This window comes from Salvelinus namaycush, chromosome 35 (assembly GCF_016432855.1).
Source record: "Salvelinus namaycush isolate Seneca chromosome 35, SaNama_1.0, whole genome shotgun sequence".
In the NCBI taxonomy this organism is placed as follows: domain Eukaryota; kingdom Metazoa; phylum Chordata; class Actinopteri; order Salmoniformes; family Salmonidae; genus Salvelinus; species Salvelinus namaycush.
This window is the reverse complement of record NC_052341.1, coordinates 21,645,740-21,666,169: the sequence shown is the minus strand read 5'-3', so window position 1 is coordinate 21,666,169 and position 20,430 is coordinate 21,645,740. Positions and strand designations below refer to the sequence as shown.

The 20,430-nt window shown below is 41.2% G+C and overlaps 1 protein-coding gene across 3 annotated transcripts in view; it reads right to left on the bottom strand.

Annotated features, from left to right (window-relative positions):
- LOC120029458 (C-Jun-amino-terminal kinase-interacting protein 4-like) overlaps positions 1 to 20,430 on the bottom strand; it is a 52,236-nt gene that overhangs the window by 25,824 nt on the left and 5,982 nt on the right. For all 3 annotated transcript variants that reach the window (XM_038974678.1, XM_038974676.1, XM_038974677.1), the window contains exons 2-3: positions 8,262 to 8,382; positions 609 to 679 (exon numbers count right to left, since the gene is read on the bottom strand). In XM_038974678.1, the coding sequence (XP_038830606.1) occupies positions 609 to 679; positions 8,262 to 8,382 (192 nt within the window). The remainder of the gene's footprint in view (positions 1 to 608; positions 680 to 8,261; positions 8,383 to 20,430) is intronic.

The following is a 20,430-nucleotide window of genomic DNA, read 5'->3' as shown; positions in this document are numbered from 1 at the left end:
TCACATGTCTGGTCAGGGGCACAGGTGCAGAAGCTGGATGTGGAGGTCCTGGGCTGGCGTGGTTACACGTGTTTCTGCGGTTGTGAGGGCGGTTGGACCTACTGTCAAATTCTCTAAAACAACGTTGGAGGTGGCTTATGGTAGAGAAATTAACATGAAATTCTCTGTCAACAGCTGTGGTGGACATTGATGCAGTTAGCATACCAATTGCACTCTCCCTCAAAACATCTGTGGCGTTGTGTTGTGTGACACCACAGCACATTTTAGAGTGGCCTTTTATTGTCCCCAGCACAAGTTACACCTGTGTAATGATCATGCATTTTAATCAGCTTCTTGATATGCCACACCTGTCAGGTGGATGGATTATCTTTACAAAGGAGAAATGATCACTAACAGAATTGTAAACAAATTTGTGCCCAAAATTTGATAGAAATAAGCTTTTTGTGCGTATGGAACATTTCTGGGATTTTTTGTTTCAGCTCATGAAACCAACACTTTACATGTTGCGTTTATATTTTTGTTCAGTATAGTTTGCCCAGTAGACCTACAAAGGAACAGTCCCAACACGCACTTAAATACACAAAACACTATCTTCCCCTCCCCCCTACCTCTGTGTGTCTCTGGTGGAGGGCATTGTACTCTTTCTTCAGCTCGGCTTCTCGTTCCTCCAATCTGCCAACTAAAAGAGAAAACGGTTAGATGATCTCAGTCAAACAGAACTACATGGTTAATGAGGGAAAAGAACCCTAAAAAATTGTTATAGGGTCATTCCAAGGGTTGCAAAGCAAACGGTAATTTGGGTAATAAACAGAAAATCTATGGCAATCTATGGTAATTTAGGTCATTTATACTTTGAATAACTTTTTTTCCACGAATTTCTAGTAGATAGACTATATGGTTCAAGAGAAATTGCCTAATTAATGAAAGAAAGCATCTAAAATCAACAATGGCATTATTTTCACCTCAACTCATCCAACTATTGAATTTTGTTTCCACAACTGCCACCTGTTTGATGCCAAAACATCGACAACAAATACATAGACATAGTCAAATAAACTGTAATTTTGGTGGGGGAAATGTTATATTTCATGCTGAAAACCCTCATTAAAACACCAATTGGTATTCACTAGGTTTATGGTTTATATTTAGGATAATGTTTTACAGCTTTGTCATTCAAATGTTTTTATTTTGAAATAATCTTATTTAATGATTTCAGATATTTTAAATGTGGTAAGGCCACATAGGGCCAGAGAACTGCAGACACCTGTGATAATCTGAAGTACCCAAATTTGGGTAGTTTACTGGTAAAATTTCCAGTAATATACCCTCCTTTTGCAACCCTAGTCATTCCATTTTATTTCAACCACTTTTTGAGCGCACCCCTTTTTATTTGAACAAATACTTTTCATACATACATACAGTGCCTTCAGAAAGTGGAGGCAGGTAGCCTAGCAGTTAAAACCCCCCTATGGTTGATGTCCGTGCTCCAGCGTGAATCTAATTAGCATCATTTAAAAAATATCCATTAAAAACAAATCTGTCAGTTTAAGAGAGATGTTTTTATTTTATTTTTTCAATTGGATGCATCTCAATCCACCGCATCTGCCTATGCAACACTTCCGCATCTGCGGTGAAAGGTGACAGAGCTAGAGCGGTGTTTGTCGAACTACAAAAATCTCTGAAACTGGAAACACCTATCTCCCTCACTAGCTTTAAGCACCAGCTGTCAGAGCAGCTCATAGATTACTGCACCTGTACATAACCCATCTACAATTTAGCCCAAACAACTACCTCTTTACCTACTGTATTTATTTATTAATTTATTTTGCTCCTTTGCACCCCATTATTTCTATCTCTACTTTGCACTTTCTTCCAATGCAAACCAACCATTCCAGTGTTTTTTTAGTTTTTATTTTACTTGCTGTGTTGTACTCACTTCGCCTCCATGGCCTTTTTATATTTTTATTTATTTATACATATATCTGTTTGCCTTCACCTCCCTTATCTCACCTCACTTGCTCACATTGTATATAGACTTATTTTTTTTCACTGTATTATTGACTATATGTTTGTTTTTACTCCATGTGTAACTATGTGTTGTTGTATGTGTCGAACTGCTTTGCTTTATCTTGGCCAGGTCGCAATTGTAAATGAGAACGTGTTCTCAATTTGCCTACCTGGTTAAATAAAGGTTAAATAAAAAATAAAATAAATTGTCAGACCATGAGACATCCCGAAAATCAGTCTTCTCACAAAATCATCTTTTGCGTCTGAACGGTTTGGCCTACAAAACTATGATGACCGCTCTGGAAAGATGAGACTCACGAACACGCTGGTGTTCTCCGACTCCCACATGCTTATTGGGATTCGTCTGAAGTCGGTACAGCAGATCTGCCAACTTCTGTCTGTAGCCTTCTGTGTAAAGGTGAGACTCTCACGAACATGTCGGTTGCTGTGCTCTCTAGGAATGCTCACAGGCCTTACAAGACTCGTCTGAAGGTCCCCAGTCAATCTGTTTTATGGAAGTATGTATATGGAGACTGTTTAGTGACAAAAATAAGGTGTTTAATACAAGTATCTCAAATATAGGATAGAAACTTCAGAACAAACAGACTGTTGTTCCATATAGTGACTCTGTTATTCAATGTGTTTGTATGGGCTAATAGCAGTAAGGCCAAATATATATATATATATTTTTTTTATACTTCAAGAGTCTTAACATTTCAATTCAAATAGCAACATGATCCTTGGTATGACCTTCTTAAAACAATTCCATATAACTTAGTAGAACCCCCCCCCCCCCCTGGATGCAGAGACATACAAATGTTATCCATGAGTTCATCTGACTCTGGGGAAGTAGATGAAGGGCTTCATTGCCAAAATCCTGAAGTAATCCTTTAATGCAATCTGGGAACATTACTAATATCTGTCAGTGACCAGGTTTCAAGTTTTATTAGTCATATGTACGGGATACATCGTACAACGAAATGCTTACTTGCAGGTTCCTTTGACAAAGCAATAACAATACGAACAAAGCAAATAGCTCAGTAGAATAAACCTTTTTAGCATAACTAACACAGGATGGCACAATTTATAGGCCAATATTTATTTACAAGTGTATTGGGGAAGGGGGGGGGGGGGCAGTGTATAAACTGAGCAGTATAATAAGAGTCTGGTAGCAGCAGTTGTGGTGTGTGTAGCATGAATGTATATATGTATGTGTGTGTGTGTGTGTGTGTGTGTGTGTGTGTGTGTGTGTGTGTGTGTGTGTGTGCGCGCGCTAAGGTGCGGAGAATCAGAGCAGGTGATCACTCCAGTTCAACTGTTCAGCAGTCTGATGGCTTGTAGATAGAAACTGTCTCTGAGCCGGTTGGTATCAGACCTCATGCTCTGAAATCGTCTGCTAGACGGTAAGGGAGAGAACCGTTCGTGGCTGGGTTGTGTGGGGTCCTTGATGCTGCGTTCCTTCCTCAGGCACCGTTTCGAATATATGTCCTGGATGGGTGGCCGCACGGTCCAATTACTGATGCCAATCAGTAATATCTGTCCCAAACCAGAGCCATGTTTAGCAGGACACAACATTTGCCAACATTCAGATAGAAATGTATGATGTAGAACAGACATACCTCTTTGGTATTTGGAATAAGGAATCACGTCAGCTCTATTTTTAACAGTTCTTGCTTTGAATATTGAGGTTACAAAGGGTCTCTCTATAACTGTGATTGGCTGTTATAGATCCCCCTCTGCTCTTGGTGATGCATTGTCTTCTCTGATGCACCTTACTGCTAAACTTCTTTACAGTGAAATTATCTTGATTGGTGATCTCAACTGGTGTTGGTTAAAGCCGGTGTCTGATGATTTAAAAATGTTTTGTAATTCTATGAATCTTACCCTGTTGATTAACTAACCCACTCGCCCAAATCTCAAATGTCCAGAGGAATCTACTAAATAAATCATTACAAAAAAAACAACAACCATAGAATATTTAAGACACCATTGTGCTGTTGTTGCTGTTAGAAATACTAAGACAAACCCACACTTTACTCGTAAGAGAAATTTGAAGAGTTTTGATGAGCAGGCTCTCTTTCATGATTTGTTTTATTTTGACTGGAGCAAGATTGATCTTATTCCTGATGTGGAAACTGCCTGGAAATTCTTTCATTATGTTTTATCCCAAATAGTAAACAAACATGCCCCATTCCACAGGTTCAGAGTTAAAGGGAGGGATAATCCATGGTTTTCTGAGCTGTCTTGTATTATTCACAACCGTAATCTATCCTGGGCTAAGGCAAAGAAATCATGTTATGATGCTGATTGGCTTATTTTTAGGCAGTTACGAAACAAGTGTTCTTTTCTTCTCAGGAAGGCCAAGTCTGAATATTTTATTTCTGTTATGACTGATAACCTGTATGACCCTAGAAAGTTTTAGAAGGATATTAAGTCTATGTCTGGTAACAGTAATGTTAATGAATTACCGTCATCTGTATTGAAGGACTTTGTTGCTGTATATGACAAAACTGAAATGTTGAATTGTTTCAATGAGCACTTTGTATCATCTGGTAGGCTGTTTGATTCAGTGTCCTCTGTCTCTGTACAACCCTGTGTGGATGAAGCAGTGAGAGCTGTTCAAACATTTAGCTTTTTGCCATTCTCAGTGAAGGAGATACATAAAGCCCTGAAATCCTTAGATCAGAGAAAGCCTACAGGTCCTGATTTTCTTGATGCCTGCTTTTTAAATCTGGCAGCTGATTTCATAGCTGAACCACTTACATATCTGTTCAATCTAACTCTGGAATGTAATGAAATTCCAAAGATCTAGAAATCACCATTTGTCTACCACTTTTAAAAAGGTGGAGATCAAACTCTTAAATAATTATAGGTCCATCTCAAAGCTGTCACCCCTGGTGAAAATACTTGAAACCCTTGTGAGTGAACAGCTAAAAAAAAAGTTTTTATATACTAACTCTATTTTATCAATGTACGAATTGGGCTTCAGGAAGAAGCATACCACAATTACAGCAGCCATGAAGGTTTTAAATGATATCACTGAAGCCCTTGACAAAAAACAGCACTGTGTCTCACTTTTTATTGATCTCGCTAAGGCTTTTGATACAGTTGATCATGCTATTCTGGAGGCAGAGATTGTTGAGTGTAGGTCCTTCGGAGCATGCAGTTGCATGGTTTGCTAACTGTCTGATAGAACTCAGAGCACTCAATTTGATGGGCTCATGTCTGTTAAATTGTCTGTCTAATGGTATACCCCAGGGCTCTGTACTTGGTCTCCTCTTATTCACTCTTTATATAAATAATGTAGACAAAAATGTGCAAAATGCGCAACTTCACTTTTATGCTGATGATACTGTTATTTATTGTTGTACCTCATCTCTCACAAAAGATTTCCAGAACTTGCTAACTGCTTTTTATACTGTTCAACATACCTTGTCAATTGAAGCTTATACTCAAAACTGACTAAACTAAACTAATGGTGTTTTCTAAAGCAAGAAATAGACCTCTGAACCTTTCACCTATTACTACCTGTCAGGGTAATGAGATTGAGATTGTAACCTCATAAAAATCTTGGAATTTTAATTGATGATGGCCTCTTTTAAAATGGCATATTCAACAACTTACAAAAAAATTGAAGCTGAAGTTATTTTAGGAATAAGGCCTGTTTTTCTTATGAAGCCAGAAGGAGGCTAGTATCAGCTACATTTATGCCTTTACTAGACTATGGGGATATTTTATATATGAATGCTTCAGCTCAGTGTTTGAGATCAATTGACACCCTTTACCATTGCGTATTGAGATGTATTTTAAACTGCAAAACCCTTATGCACCACTGCACTTTATATACCAGGGTTGGTTGGTCTTCTCTAGTCACTCGTAGGCTCAGTCACTGGTACACTTTTATTTACAAAGCCATTTTGGGTTTACTACCATTTTATTTGGCCATTTTTATTGTTCAGAAATGTGGTGGGTACTCTCTTCGTTCGCTGGACTTTATCCTGCTAACTGTTCCAAATGTCCAAACTGAATTTGGTAAAAGGGCTTTTATGTACTCTGCGCCATCGTCTTGGAACGCCTTACAAAATACTTTTAAACTGGAAGAACTTGTCCCGATTGGTGTTTTTAAATCACTGATGAAGGATTTTGAGGCTGATTCCCTGACCCGTCAATGTTTTTAATTTGCTGTTTTATGATTTTGTTATACTCTTGTGAATTCTATGGTTTTTACTAGATTACTTATAGTTTTTCATGTCTGTCTGAAATTGTGTAACGACTTGGTGCTGCCCATCTTGACCAGGACGCTCTTAAAAAAGAGATTTTAAATCTCAATGAGCCCTTCCTGGTTAAATAAAGGTTCAATTTAAAAAAATCTCTAGTCATGGTATTTCTATCCACAACATTCAAGGTTTTCCAACTGAACATGGCCGAGGCTTCAGATGAGAAACCAAGTAAGGTTTTAAACTGCTGTCAGTTGTAGTAGCAACGCATGACCACCAGGTGTCATTAGCACACTAGTAAAATACACTGGCTGGCTCAAACACTCAAATATTTTGGGTTAAGGGTCACTGAGTAACCATTATCCTATGGAAAACATTAGGAATTCTAAGCCATTTCGTCCAGTCATCACACACACACACACTCAGAAGCCATGTTTAAACTTTAAGACTAAAAAGCACACGCAGGAACCCAAACACACTAGAAACAGACTTAGAATCCACTCTATTTGAGTAAAGGATAGGTCTTGAGCCATGTTACTTATTCCACTTTGTTGGCAACTTGGCTGGCATGGACTGTTTATAGTGAAAACACCCTGACAACGTTCTGTGTGTACACGCAGATGATTGCCCAGCCTAACAATATCCTCTCACAAAGGCAGTGTGTGTGAGACTGAGACACTAACCCAAGCAGGCCTACCATCTGGTCATTGACAATGACCCTCCCAACACAGGATCAGGAGTTAATGTCACTAACTGCCAACACAGTTATCTAATATAATCTGCTACCTCCACACATCTCTATGGTAGCCTGGCTAACAACACCAGACTGTTGTCATTGGATTTTTAGAGTTGGCTTTTAGTAGAATGAGACATACGACAGGGATTTGATTCAGAACAACAGAAAAGAGACTTGTTAGGTCAGGCTTTTAACTCAGACCGTCGTAGGTGGTTAGGAGAATGCCTAGGAATGAGCTCAGCTGGCTATGTGATTTGTAAGTTATTTGTTACCATGACTAATGACTATCAGTAGACAATGAGGAACCAACTAGAGAATGTACAGACAGAAATAACCCTTTAGGAAACCACCTGATGTGTGTGTGGGGCTTTTATTACTATCCTCGTTGGTACTATGCTAGAAAATTCTCCCTCGTGGGGACACTTCCCAGGACCTCATGAGGACAAAGGTTATTTTTAGCTTAGGGAAAATAGGGTTTTGAATGGAAATTAATTTTAGGTCCCCAAAAGGATAGTAAAACATATGTGTATTGGGAAGTGGAAGTACTGTATGTTTACGGCTTGCGGTCTATTATATGTCCAGTTCATCATCTACAGTCTACACACACATGCTGAGCAATCTGGACTATGAGCTAGCCTAGATTTCACATCTAAATGACTCAAGAGTATTACTGCTCTGCCTCTCCCTATCTAGTTTAAGGAGAGAGAAGACAGAGTGAAAACTGTTCAAGTAGGAAAGAACTGAAAGTGAGAAAAAAAGGAAAGATGTAGTGACAGTGGAAGAGAGAGAAAAACTGAATAGGAAAGAACAAGAACTGTGGACTTGGCTGTGAGCACTAGTGAATATCAAGTCAGGTGATGCGTGCGTGTACTCAGTCAGGGTCAGCTGGCAGACACCCATAAAGTAGCTACTTAACCCAATCAGAGTCCTGATGGTTCACACCAACTCAGCAGATCAGAATAAACTGAGTTGAGATGTGATGCAAGGATTGAAAAACAAAATTAAAATCTCCAATCAAGACTCGCTTAGACTGCACTTACACAGACACCTCCAAACGGTCACCTCTTGAGTTTATTCCTTATGTAATGACCTTCCCACGGTTCATGAGGGTGTGTTTGGCAGCATCGTGTGGGTTGTTTGTTTCTATGGCCTGCAGATACAGTATAACCCAGTAAACATATTGGTCTTCCAGCCCCAAGTGATGTGCACATTCCTGAGCCCTTCACTTGTAATGTCTTTCTCAGTATTCCTTCCATTAGGGTTCACCCCTCCAGTCCTAGAAGCCATAATGATTGACTCACTCTGGTCCGAGTAGTTCCTGGTCTTGAGCTCCATTTGACGTGTTTGTGACTCCAGCATGACCAGTCGACTCTGAAGGTCCTTCTTCTCTGTCTCCTGACTGTCCTCAAACACCATGTACCTCTACAGAGACAGAAACAGAAAGATATTAAAACACTGAATAACACAACGGCATGTGTCTGTGTGCGTTAAAGGCCCAGTGCTGTCAAAAACGTGATTGTCCTGTGTTTCATGTATAGGTAACTGCCAAAATAAATGGAAACACTTGAGTAAATGAGGGATACAAAGTATATTGAAAGCAGGTGCTTCCACACAGGTGTGGTTCCTGAGCTAATTAAGCAAATCACATCCCATCATGCATAGGGTCATGTATAAAAAATACTGGGAAGCTCATTATTGACTACCATGGCCCCATAAGATGACAATACCCCACCATCCACAGGGTACAAGTGGTCACTGAATAGTTTGATGAGAATGAAAACAATATAAACTATATGGCATGACCGTCTCAGGGACCAGACCTCAACCCAATACAACACTTATGGGAGATTCTGGAACGGCTCCTGAGACAGCATTTTCCACCACCATCAACAAAACCAGATAGTGAGACTAAGCGCAAACCAGATGGGATGGCGTATCGCTGTAGAATGCGGTGGTAGCCATGCTGGTTAAATGTGCCTTGAATTCTAAATAAATCACTGACAGTGTCACCAGCAAAGCACCCCTACACCATCACACCTCCTCCTCCATGCTTCACGGTGGGAATCACATGCCGAGATCATCCATTCACCTACTCCGCGTCTCACAAAGACACAGTGGTTGGAACCAAAAATCTGAACTTTGGACCTCATCAGAGCAAAAGACAGATTTCCACCGGTCTAATGTCCATTGCTCGTGTTTCTTGGCCCAAGCAAGTTTCTTCTTATTGGTGTTCTTTAGTAGTGGTTTCTTTGCAACAACTCAACCGCGAAGGCCTGATTCACGCAGTCTTCTCTGAACAGTTGATGTTGAGATGTGTCTGTTACTTGAACTCTGTGAGGTGCAATCTGAGGTGCAGTTCATTGCCGATTTCTGAGGCTGGTAAGTAATGAAATTATCCTCTGCAACAGTGGTAAGTCTGGGTCTTTCTGTCCTGTGGCGGTCCTCATGAGAGACAGTTTCATCATATCGCATGATGGTTTTAGCGACTGCACTTGAAGAAAATGTCAAAGTTCTTGAAATTTTCCGTATTGACTGACCTTCATGTCTTAAAGTTATGATGGACTGTAGTTTCTCTCTGTTTACACCATTCCATCAGGTTTGGGAATAGTGGGACCACCATCTGTTTTTCAACAGGACAATGACCCAAAACACACCTCTAGGCTGTGTAAGGGCTATTTGACCAAGGAGAGTGATGGAATGCTGCATCAGATGACCTGGCCTCCACAATCACCCAACCTCAACCCAATTGAGATGGTTTGGGATGAGTTGGACCGCAGAGTGAAGGAAAAGCAGCCAACAAGTGCTCAGCATGTGGGAACTCCTTCAAGACTGTTGCAAAAGTTCCTCATGAAGCTGGTTTAGAGAATGCCAAGTGTGTGCAAAGCTGTCAAGGCAAAAAGGTGGCTACTTTGAAGAATCAAAAATATTCAATATTGGTTACTACATGATTCCATATGTTAATTCATAGTGTATGTCTTAAATATTATTCTACAATGTAGAAAATAGTAAAAATAAAGAAAGACCCTGGAATGAGTAGGTGTCCAAACTTTGGACTGGGACTAATATACATATATATACACACACACACAGTTGAAGATGGAAGTTTCCATACATTTAGGTTGGAGTTATTAAAACTCGTTTTTCAACCACTCCACAAATTTCTTGTTAACAAACTATAGTTTTGGCAAGTCGGTTAGGACATCTACTTTGTGCATGACTGTCACGTTCTGACCATAGTTCTTGTGTGTTTTACTTGTTTTAGTGTTGGTCAGGACGTGAGCTGGGTGGGCATTCTATGTTGTGTGTCTAGTTTGTCCATTTCTATGTATGCCTGATATGGTTCTCAATCAGAGGCAGGTGTTTGTCATTGTCTCTGATTGGGAACCATATTTAGGTGGCTTGTTTTGTGTTGGGGTTTGTGGGTGGTTGTTTTCTGTCTTTGTGTTCTGCACCAGATAGGACTGTCTCGGTTTTCACGTTTGTTATTTTGTATAGTGTTCACGTTATCGTCTCTTTGTTATTAAACATGTTGAACACTAGCCGCGCTGCGTTTTGGTCCTCTCCATCTCAGGAAGAAAACCGTTACAATGACACAAGTAATTTTTCCAACAATTGTTTACAGACATGTTATTTCACTTATAATTCACTGTATCACAATTCCAGTGGGTCAGACGTTTACATACACTCAGTTGACTGCCTTTAAACAGCTTGGAAAATTCCAGAAAATGATGTCATGGCTTTAGAAGCTTCTGATAGGCTAATTGACATAATTTTGAGTCAGTTGGAGGTGTACCTGTGGATGTATTTCAAGGCCTACCTTCAAACTCAGTGCCTCTTTGCTTGACATCCATTGGAAAATCAAAAGAAATCAGCCAAGACCTCAGAAAAAAAATAGTAGACCTACACAAGTCTGTTTCATCCTTGGGAGCAATTTCCAAATGCCTGAAGGTACCACGTTCATTTGTACAAACAATAGCACGCAAGTATAAACACCATGAGACCACCCAGCCGTCATACTGCTCAGGAAGGAGACGCGTTCTGTCTCCTAGAGATGAACGTAATTTGGTGCAAAAAGTGCAAATCAATCCCAGAACACCAGCAAAGGATCTTGTGAAGATGCTGGAGGAAACAGGTACAAAAGTATCTATATCCACAGCAAAAACGAGTCCTATATCGACGTAACCTGAAAGGCCGTTCAGCAAGGAAGAAGCCACTGTCCAAAACCTCCATAAAAAAGCCAGACTACGGTTTGCAACTGCACATGGGGACAAAGATCGCACTTTTTGGAGAAATGTCCTCTCGTGTGATCAAACAAAAATAGAACTCTTTGGCCATAATGACCATTGTTATGTTTAAGAGGAAAAAGGGGGAGGCTTGCAAGCCGAAGAACACCATCCCAACCGTTAAGCACGGGGCTGGCAGCATCATGTTGTGGGGGTGCTTTGCTACAGGAGGGACTGGTGCTCTTCACAAAATAGATGGCATCATGAGGTAGGAAAATTATGTGGATATATTGAAGCACCATCTCAAGACATCAGTCAGGAAGTTAAAGCTTGGTCGCAAATGGGTCTTCCAAATGGACAATGACCCCAAGCATACTTCCAAAGTTGTGGCCAAATGGCTTAAGGAAAACGAAGTCAAGGTATTGGAGTGGCCATCACAAAGCCCTGACCTCAGTCCTATAGAAAATGTGTGGGCAGAACTGAAAAAGCGTGTGCGAGCAAGGAGGCCTACAAACCTGACTCAGTTACACCAGCTCTGTCAGGAGGAATGGGCCAAAATTCACCCAACTTATTGTGGGAAGCTTGTGGAAGGCTACCCAAAATGTTTGACCCAAGTTAAACAATTTAAAGGCAATGCTACCAAATACTAATTGAGTGTATGTAAACTTCTGACCCACTGGGAATGTGATGAAAGAAATAAATGCTGAAATAAATTATTATACTGACATTTCACATCCTTAAAATAAAGTGGTGATCCTAACTGACCTAAGACAGGGAACTTTTTACTAGGATTAAATGTCAGGAATTGTGAAAAACTGAGTTTAAATGTATTTGACTAAGGTGTATGTAAACTCCTGAATTCAGCTGTATACACACACACAACCTTTCAAAAATTTGGGGTCACATAGAAATGTCCTTGTTTTTGAATGCACATTTTTTGCCAATTAAAATAACAAATTGATCAGAAATACAGTGTAGGCATTGTTAATGTTGTAAATGACTATTGTAGTTGGAAATGACAGATGTTTAATGGAATATCTACACAGGCCCATTATCAGCAACCATCACTCCTGTGTTCCAATGGCACGTTGTGTTAGCTAATCAAAGTTAATCATTTTAAAAAGGCTAATTGATCATTAGAAAACCCTTTTGCAATTATGTTAGCACAGCTGAAAACTGTTGTCCTGATTAAGGAAGCAATAAAACTGGCCTTCTTTAGACTGGTTGAGTATCTGGAGCATCAGCATTTGTGGGTTCGATTACAGGCTCAAAATGGCCAGAAACAAAGCACTTTCTTCTGAAACTCGTCAGTCTATTCTTATTCTGAGAAAAGAAGGCTATTCCATGTGAGAAAATGCCAAGAAACTGAAGATCTCGTGCAACGCTGTGTACTACTCCCTTCACAGAACAGCGCAAACTGGCCCTAACCATAATAGAAAGAGGAGTGGGAGGCCCCGGTGCACAACTGACCTCTGTACGCCTATGTAGATATTCCATAAAAAATCTGCCATTTCCAGCTACAATAGTCATTTACAACATTAACAATGTCTACACTATTTCTGATCAATTTGATGTTGTTTTAACAGACAATTTTTTTCTCTTTTCTTTCAAAAACAAGGACATTTCTAAGTGACCCCAAACTTTTGAACGGTAGTGTATGTATATATCTATATATATATATATATATATATATATATATATATATATATATATATATATAAATACATACTTTATGTTGCTGTTGCCTTTATTTAGGCAGTTACTTGTATATTTCCACACTATGAGGTTGGAATAATACTGTGAAATTGTAAAATTATGATAATGTCCTTTTCGTGAAAGAGCTGTTTGAAAATACCGCCTGAAATTTCAGCCTGTTTTGGTAGGATGGCGTTTTGGCCTGCCTGGTGACATCACCAGGTGGTAAATTAGTTAATAGACCAATAAGAAAGCATTCCAAACATCTCTCCCAATACCAGCTAGTTTTCACCTCACCACTGAGACAGTCCTCGCAAAATTATTGCTTGATTTTTGACCATTTTAATAGAAAATGGTCACAGTAAGGTACTTGTTACCCAGAAATTATTTGATATCGAGATTAAAAGACCTGCATTGGACCTTTAAGTACATGTAAGAAAAGGTCATTGACCACTAGCCAACAGACAGGAGGGTGAGCTGTTTGCATCATGTTCATGTGAGATTCCTCCTGTCACCACTTCCTGCGATCCTTAGTGTCACTCACTACTACACAGTGAAAGAACGAGAGAAGAGACTAATGGGGAGAGACTCTAGGGATAGCTCTAAGGTCTCGCTAACTCATAAATATGGACTGAGATCAATGGGACAAAACCCACCCGTCTGCCTGTGTGGCTTTCTGCTGCTCCATTGAGCGTGTGTGTATCAGGTCTGAGATCATCATGACGAGTCAGTCGGTCTTCAGTTCCATTCACTGGGTGTCAGACAACAGGTGCAGAGCGCTAACCCCTTGGGCACATGTGCACACACCCACAGCTTTTGAGTGCGTTTATGCGTTATACCGACATATCAGTGTCAGGCAGTGAGTCTTATTCTTGTTGTCCGTTAGATCTCTGTAACTTCTTTCAGATCAAAACTCACAACAATTTTCCATGGGAATGAGAGAGAAACACACACAGAACTGCATATCACCTAGCTTATTAGCAACATACAGTAAGAGCTGAACCAGCAGCTTTGGCTGAACCAGCCTGTGACTGTTAATAGAGACCTGTTAGAGCAGTGTTGCAGGCTTTCGTCCTAGCCCGGCACTAACACACATGACACTAGACTGAGTTGAATCTTGTGTTAGAACACTAGGCTGGAACTAAAGTTTGCGCTCATTAGTCCGACACACGTAAAACAGTCTTGAGTCTTGTGATCATGGAGCTCAGCCAGCCCATCGGCTGGGATGAACAGTCATCTGCTGGTGGAGACCATCACCCGAGACCATTGCTCCGCCGGAGGCCTACTGGAACTAATAGGCTCTTCTTTACATGACCGCCACTTTATGTGTCAAAGAGCAGACGTAAGCTAGGCCAAATGCGCTCGGAGAATGTCTGTGACCTGCTTAATTGCCTACACTGATATAAAGCAAATCGTTTTGGCTGTAGGCGTAGTCAAGGCCCTGTTCAAATGGTTATGAAAGCATAAGCCTAGCGAGCGAGAGAGAGAAAGGGATAAAAAAAACTATGTGGGAATGTGGGAAGGTATGAGAAAGGGTCTGAAAGGCAGTAAAGGCACAGACTTCACAGTAAATCTAATAAGAGCATTAGGCTACATGAAGCCTGGACTGAACAAGGGGCTGGGAGAGGGACTTAAATCTGTCAACAGCACTAAACACAAGGCTGCAAGTCACACAGAAATATACTATCATAAAAGCATAATGCCCAACATCCCTCCCTAGAACCTAACCGCCTTCCCCTATTGACTTACACACACACACACACACACTTTCTCTGTGCTGCTGATCATATGACCCATAGTTGAGTGTTCATATGATAACGAGTAGAACTCTTTCTCTGCTGTGCTATCTGCCTCTTTCTCTTCCCTCTCTCCTCTCCTCCTGAAAACGCATAATGCTCCCTTTGTCCCTTCACACACACACAGTGCCCCAGTGTATGAACATTCTATTGACAGGGAGTTTTATTAAGTGCACTGCGTCTTCTTTGGGTCTCGCCTGGGCTTAACTGGGCCGCTGGGAAAGCAAGATGGTTCTGACAAAAAGGGTAGGAGATTGATTGGCCAAGATCAGATATCACATACTGAAAGTCACTAAAAAAGGGCCATGCATCTGTGGTTAGCAAGATCGTAAGGTTGTCAGTCAGGGTTAGATTTCAAATCAAATGATACAGTGGGGCAAAAAAGTATTTAGTCAGCCACCAATTGTGCAAGTTCTCCCACTTAAAAAGATGAGAGAGGCCTGTAATTTTCATCATAGGTACACTTCAACTATGACAGACAAAATGAGAAGAAAAAATCCAGAAAATCACATTGTATGATTTTTAATGAATTTATTTGCAAATTATGGTGGAAAATAAGTATTTGGTCACCTACAAACAAGCAAGATTTCTGGCTCTCACAGACCTGTAACTTCTTCTTTAAGAGGCTCCTCTGTCCTCCACTCGTTACCTGTATTAATGGCACCTGTTTGAACTTGTTATCAGTATAAAAGACACCTGTCCACAACCTCAAACAGTCACACTCCAAACTCCATTATGGCCAAGACCAAAGAGCTGTCAAAGGACACCAGAAACAAAATTGTACACCTGCACCAGGCTGGGAAGACTGAATCTGCAATAGGTAAGCAGCTTGGTTTGAAGAAATCAACTGTGGGAGCAATTATTAGGAAATGGAAGACATACAAGACCACTGATAATCTCCCTCGATCTGGGGCTCCACGCAAGATCTCACCCCGTGGGGTCAAAAGGATCACAAGAGCGGTGAGCAAGAATCCCAGAACCACACGGGGGGACCTAGTGAATGACCTGCAGAGAGCTGGGACCAAAGTAACAAAGCCTACCATTAGTAACACACTACGCCGCCAGGGACTCAAATCCTGCAGTGCCAGACGTGCCCCCCTGCTTAAGCCAGTACATGTCCAGGCCCGTCTGAAGTTTGCTAGAGAGCATTTGGATGATCCAGAAGAAGATTGGGAGAATGTCATATGGTCAGATGAAACCAAAATATAACTTTTTGGTAAAAACTCAACTCGTCATGTTTGGAGGACAAAGAATGCTGAGTTGCATCCAAAGAACACCATACCTACTGTGAAGCATGGGGGTGGAAACATCATGCTTTGGGGCTGTTTTTCTGCAAATGGATCAGGACGACTGATCCATGTAAAGGAAAGAATGAATGGGGCCATGTATCGTGAGATTTTGAGTGAAAACCTTCCATCAGCAAGGGCATTGAAGATGAAATGTGGCTGGGTCTTTCAGCATGACAATGATCCCAAACACACCGCCCGGGCAACGAAGGAGTGGCTTCGTAAGAAGCATTTCAAGGTCCTGGAGTGGCCTAGCCAGTCTCCAGATCTCAACCCCATAGAAAATCTTTGGAGGGAGTTGAAAGTCCGTGTTGCCCAGCAACAGCCCCAAAACATCACTGCTCTAGAGGAGATCTGCATGGAGAAATGGGCCAAAATACCAGCAACAGTGTGTGAAAACCTTGTGAAGACTTACAGAAAACGTTTGACCTCTGTCATTGCCAACAAAGGGTATATAACAAAGTATTGAGATAAACTTTTGTTATTGACCAAATACTTATTTTCCACCATAATTTGCAAATAAATTCATTAAAAATCCTACAATGTGATTTTCTGGATTTTTTTTTCTCATTTTGTCTGTCATAGTTGAAGTGTACCTATGATGAAAATTACAGGCCTCTCTCATCTTTTTAAGTGGGAGAACTTGCACAATTGGTGGCTGACTAAATACTTTTTTGCCCCACTGTATTTGTCACGGGCCGAATACAACAGGTGTAGACTTTACCGTGAAAAGCTTACTTACAAGGCCTTAACCAACAATGCAGTTCAATAAATAAATAAACTAAAGTTTTCAAAAATGTAATCAATCAAAAAGTAACAATACATTTAGGAGGCTATATACAGGGGGTACCGGTACCAAGTGAATGTGCGGGGGTACAGGTTAATCAAGGTAATTGGTAAAGTGACTATGCATAGATAATAAACAGCAAGTAGCAGCAGTGTAAAAACAAAGGGGGGGTATTCAATCAGAGAAAGGCAGAAAAGTTTGTGTGTGTGTGTGTGTCTTCAAATCCCAAATCCCTGTTCACTCACGACTGCATGGCTGTGCACGACTCCAGCACCGTCATTATGTTTGCAGATGACACAAAGGTGGTAGGCCTGATCACAGACGACGATGAGACAGCCTATAGGGAGGAGGTCAGAGACCTGGGAGTGTAGTGCCAGGACAACAACCTCTCCCTCAACGTCCACAAGACAAAGGAGCTGATCCTGGACTACAGGAAATAGAGGGCCGAGCACACCCCCATCCTCATCAATGGGGCTGTAGTGGAGCGGGTCGAGAGCTTCAAGTTCCTCAGTATCCACATCACTAAGGAATTATCATAGTCCACACACACACACACACACACACACACACACACACACACACACACACACAGAGTCGTGAAGAGGGTACGACAATGCCTCTTCTCCCTCAGGAGGCTGAAAAGATTTTCCAATGGCCCGCAGATCCTCAAAAAGTTCTACAGCTGCACCATTGAGAGCATGTTGACTGCCTGCATCACCACTTGGTATGGCAAATGCTTGGCAGCCAACTGCAAGGCGCTGCAGACATTAATACGTGCAGCCCAGTACGTCACTGGGGCCTATCTCTGTGCCATCCAGGTCCTCTGTGCCAGGTGGTGTTAGAGGAAGGCCCTAAAAATTGTCAAAGACTTGAGCCACCCAAATCAGACTGTTCGCACTGCTACTGCAGGGCAAGCAGTACCGGTGCAACAAGCCTGAAGTCTGGAACCAACAGGACCCTGAACAGCTTCTACCCCCAAGCCATAAGACTGCTAAATAGTTAGTTAAACAGTTAACTACCAGCTACCCGGACTATGTGCATTGACCCTTTTTGCACTAACTCTTTTGACTCATCACATACGCTGCAGTTACTGTTTATTAGGGATGCACGATATATCGGAATCGGATGATATTAGCTAAAAATGCCAACATCGGCTCTATGTATAGTTTAAACACCGATGTGCAAAACCGAAGTCAAAGCTGACGTGCATACCTGTATAACGTAGGTAGATGACGCAATGACGCCACGAAAAATACAGCGCTACACGTGCAACACAGCATTCCTAACCCAGCCCACAATGTCCTTTGTGTGGATCTATTTTGAAGTTTCAAAGGAAGATAACAAAAAGGCTATATGCAACGTTTGTGCTGGTATTATTTCCAGATTATTATTACTCATTTGAAACTTCATCACCCCCAGACGTTCAGCGACTAAAACTAAGCTCACACTTCCAACAACTAAACAAGTTCAAGTCGAGCAGTCATTTGAAAGAGTAAGACCATTTCAGCGAGACAACTCAAAAGGCAAAATGCATTAACGCCAAGGTAATGGAATTCATTGCCCTTGACAATCAACCGTTCTCTGTCGTGGATGATGTTGGCTTTTGCTGACTGGTCGAGCACCATGAGCCCCGGCACACACTACCAAGTAGGCCCTATTTTTCAGATGTTGCCCTACTGGAGTTACACAGTATTGTTGAAATGCACATCCATGAGCTACTTGCTGTGGACGTCACAGCTATTAGCTTCACGACTGACATTTGGACCAGCGATGTCAGCCCCATGAGCATTCTGAGTCTGACAACACAGTGGGTCGACGAAGATTTCGTACTGAGGAAAGATGTATTGCACGCTCAAGAATGTGCTGGTTGTCATACCGCCTGCTGCCACTTCAATGGCTTTTGAGAACATGTTTGAAACTTGGAAAATCCCCAAGAACAAAGTACACGCTGTGCTAAGTGATAATCCACAGAACATGACAAAGGCTTTGGAAGAATGCGGAGTCGCCAGTTTGCCATGCATGGCACACACGCTGCAACTGGCTGTGAACGAAGGTGTTTTGACCCAACGCAGCATATCTGACACAGTGGCAACAGGTAGGAAGATAGTGGGTCATTTGAAACACTCACAGCTAGCATACAGCCACTTCCAAGCAATACAGGGGCAGCTTGGAGTGAAAACAAAAAGGCTTAAGCTAGACGTTTCCACCAGATGGAATTGTACTTTTTACATGACGGAGAGCCTGCTGGAACAAAAACAAATGCTTGGCGTGTACGCAACCGACTATGAGTTACCTGCAACAATCACTACAAATCAGTGGACTCTCATTGAAAACATGAACACATATTCCTAGCTCCGTTTGAACAACTGACTGGAGAAATAAGCTCATCAACTGTGCCTGCAGAAGACGTGATACCCTGTCATGGCATTGAAACGCCTGCTCAACAAAACTGCCGACAGAACGTGGGGTTAAAACTTACAAAAAAGTACTCTACTAGAGGCTGTGAACAAGTAATCCGGTGGCATTCTCTCTGAGCCTCTTTACGGTGTCGCCACCATGCTCGATGCTAGGTACAAGGACAGCTACTTCGATGCAGACAAGAAACAGGGTTTACATGAAATGTTAGACACAGCTGGACAAGATGGGAACGGACACAGCGACAGTCCACACCGAGAAAGAGGACCCACGACAGAAAAGGCCACAGACAGAGCTGAAACATCACTGCTTGACATGTATGATGAAAACCTGGTTGAGAGTGAAACGACTGAACAAATGAACAACGAAACAGCACAGCAAGTAAGTGAAAGAAATAGGTTTTGATTATGTTTTACTGGTAATGGGGACATACGTAAATGCCAACAAAATTACTTTTTGGTCAGTGTGTGTGTGTGTGTGTCAACTATTTAACTGTACTAGAATAGTTGAAAGGCCTCTAAAATTGTAAATATCGGTCATCGGTATTTGTTTTTTTGGCGAGGAAAATATTGGTATCGGCCAAAAATGTCATATCGGTGCATCCCTACTGTTTATTATCCATCCTGTTGCCTAGTCACTTTATCCCTACATATGTAAATATCTACCGCAATGCCCTTGTTTACCTACACATTGACCCGGTACTGGTACCACATGTACACAGACAAGATATGCTTACTCATTGTTTATTTAGTCCTTGTGTTATTATTTTTTCGATTATTTGTCTTTGCATTGTTAGGACAGGCCCGTATGTAACCATTTCACTGTTAGTCTACACCTGTTGTTTACGAAGCATGTGACAAATAAACATTTGATTGATTTAATATTAAATCATAACTTAGATCAACATCAAACATCCGGATAAATTGTCCTAATCAACAAACCATACAAATGGTCTGGGCCGTGACATCCAATTATGGGGCTAACAGGTTCGGTCTTGATTTAAAATAATGAACCGGGTTCAATAGAGGGCTGTGACAATACCAGTATCGCAATATTTTTTCCTTGGCAAAAATGAAAACACGAAGCAGACTGTACTGTCTGTTCTTTTAAAAACCTGCTGTATGTAAAATATTGTGTGCTATAGCTTGGAAAATAAATCAAGAGCCGCTTTGTTTTCTGGGACAAGGAATGGGGATGTAGCCTACTACAGTTGACTCTTGAACCATGCACTTTAGATTAACACCCCCGACCTCTGTTTTCCAGCCCCA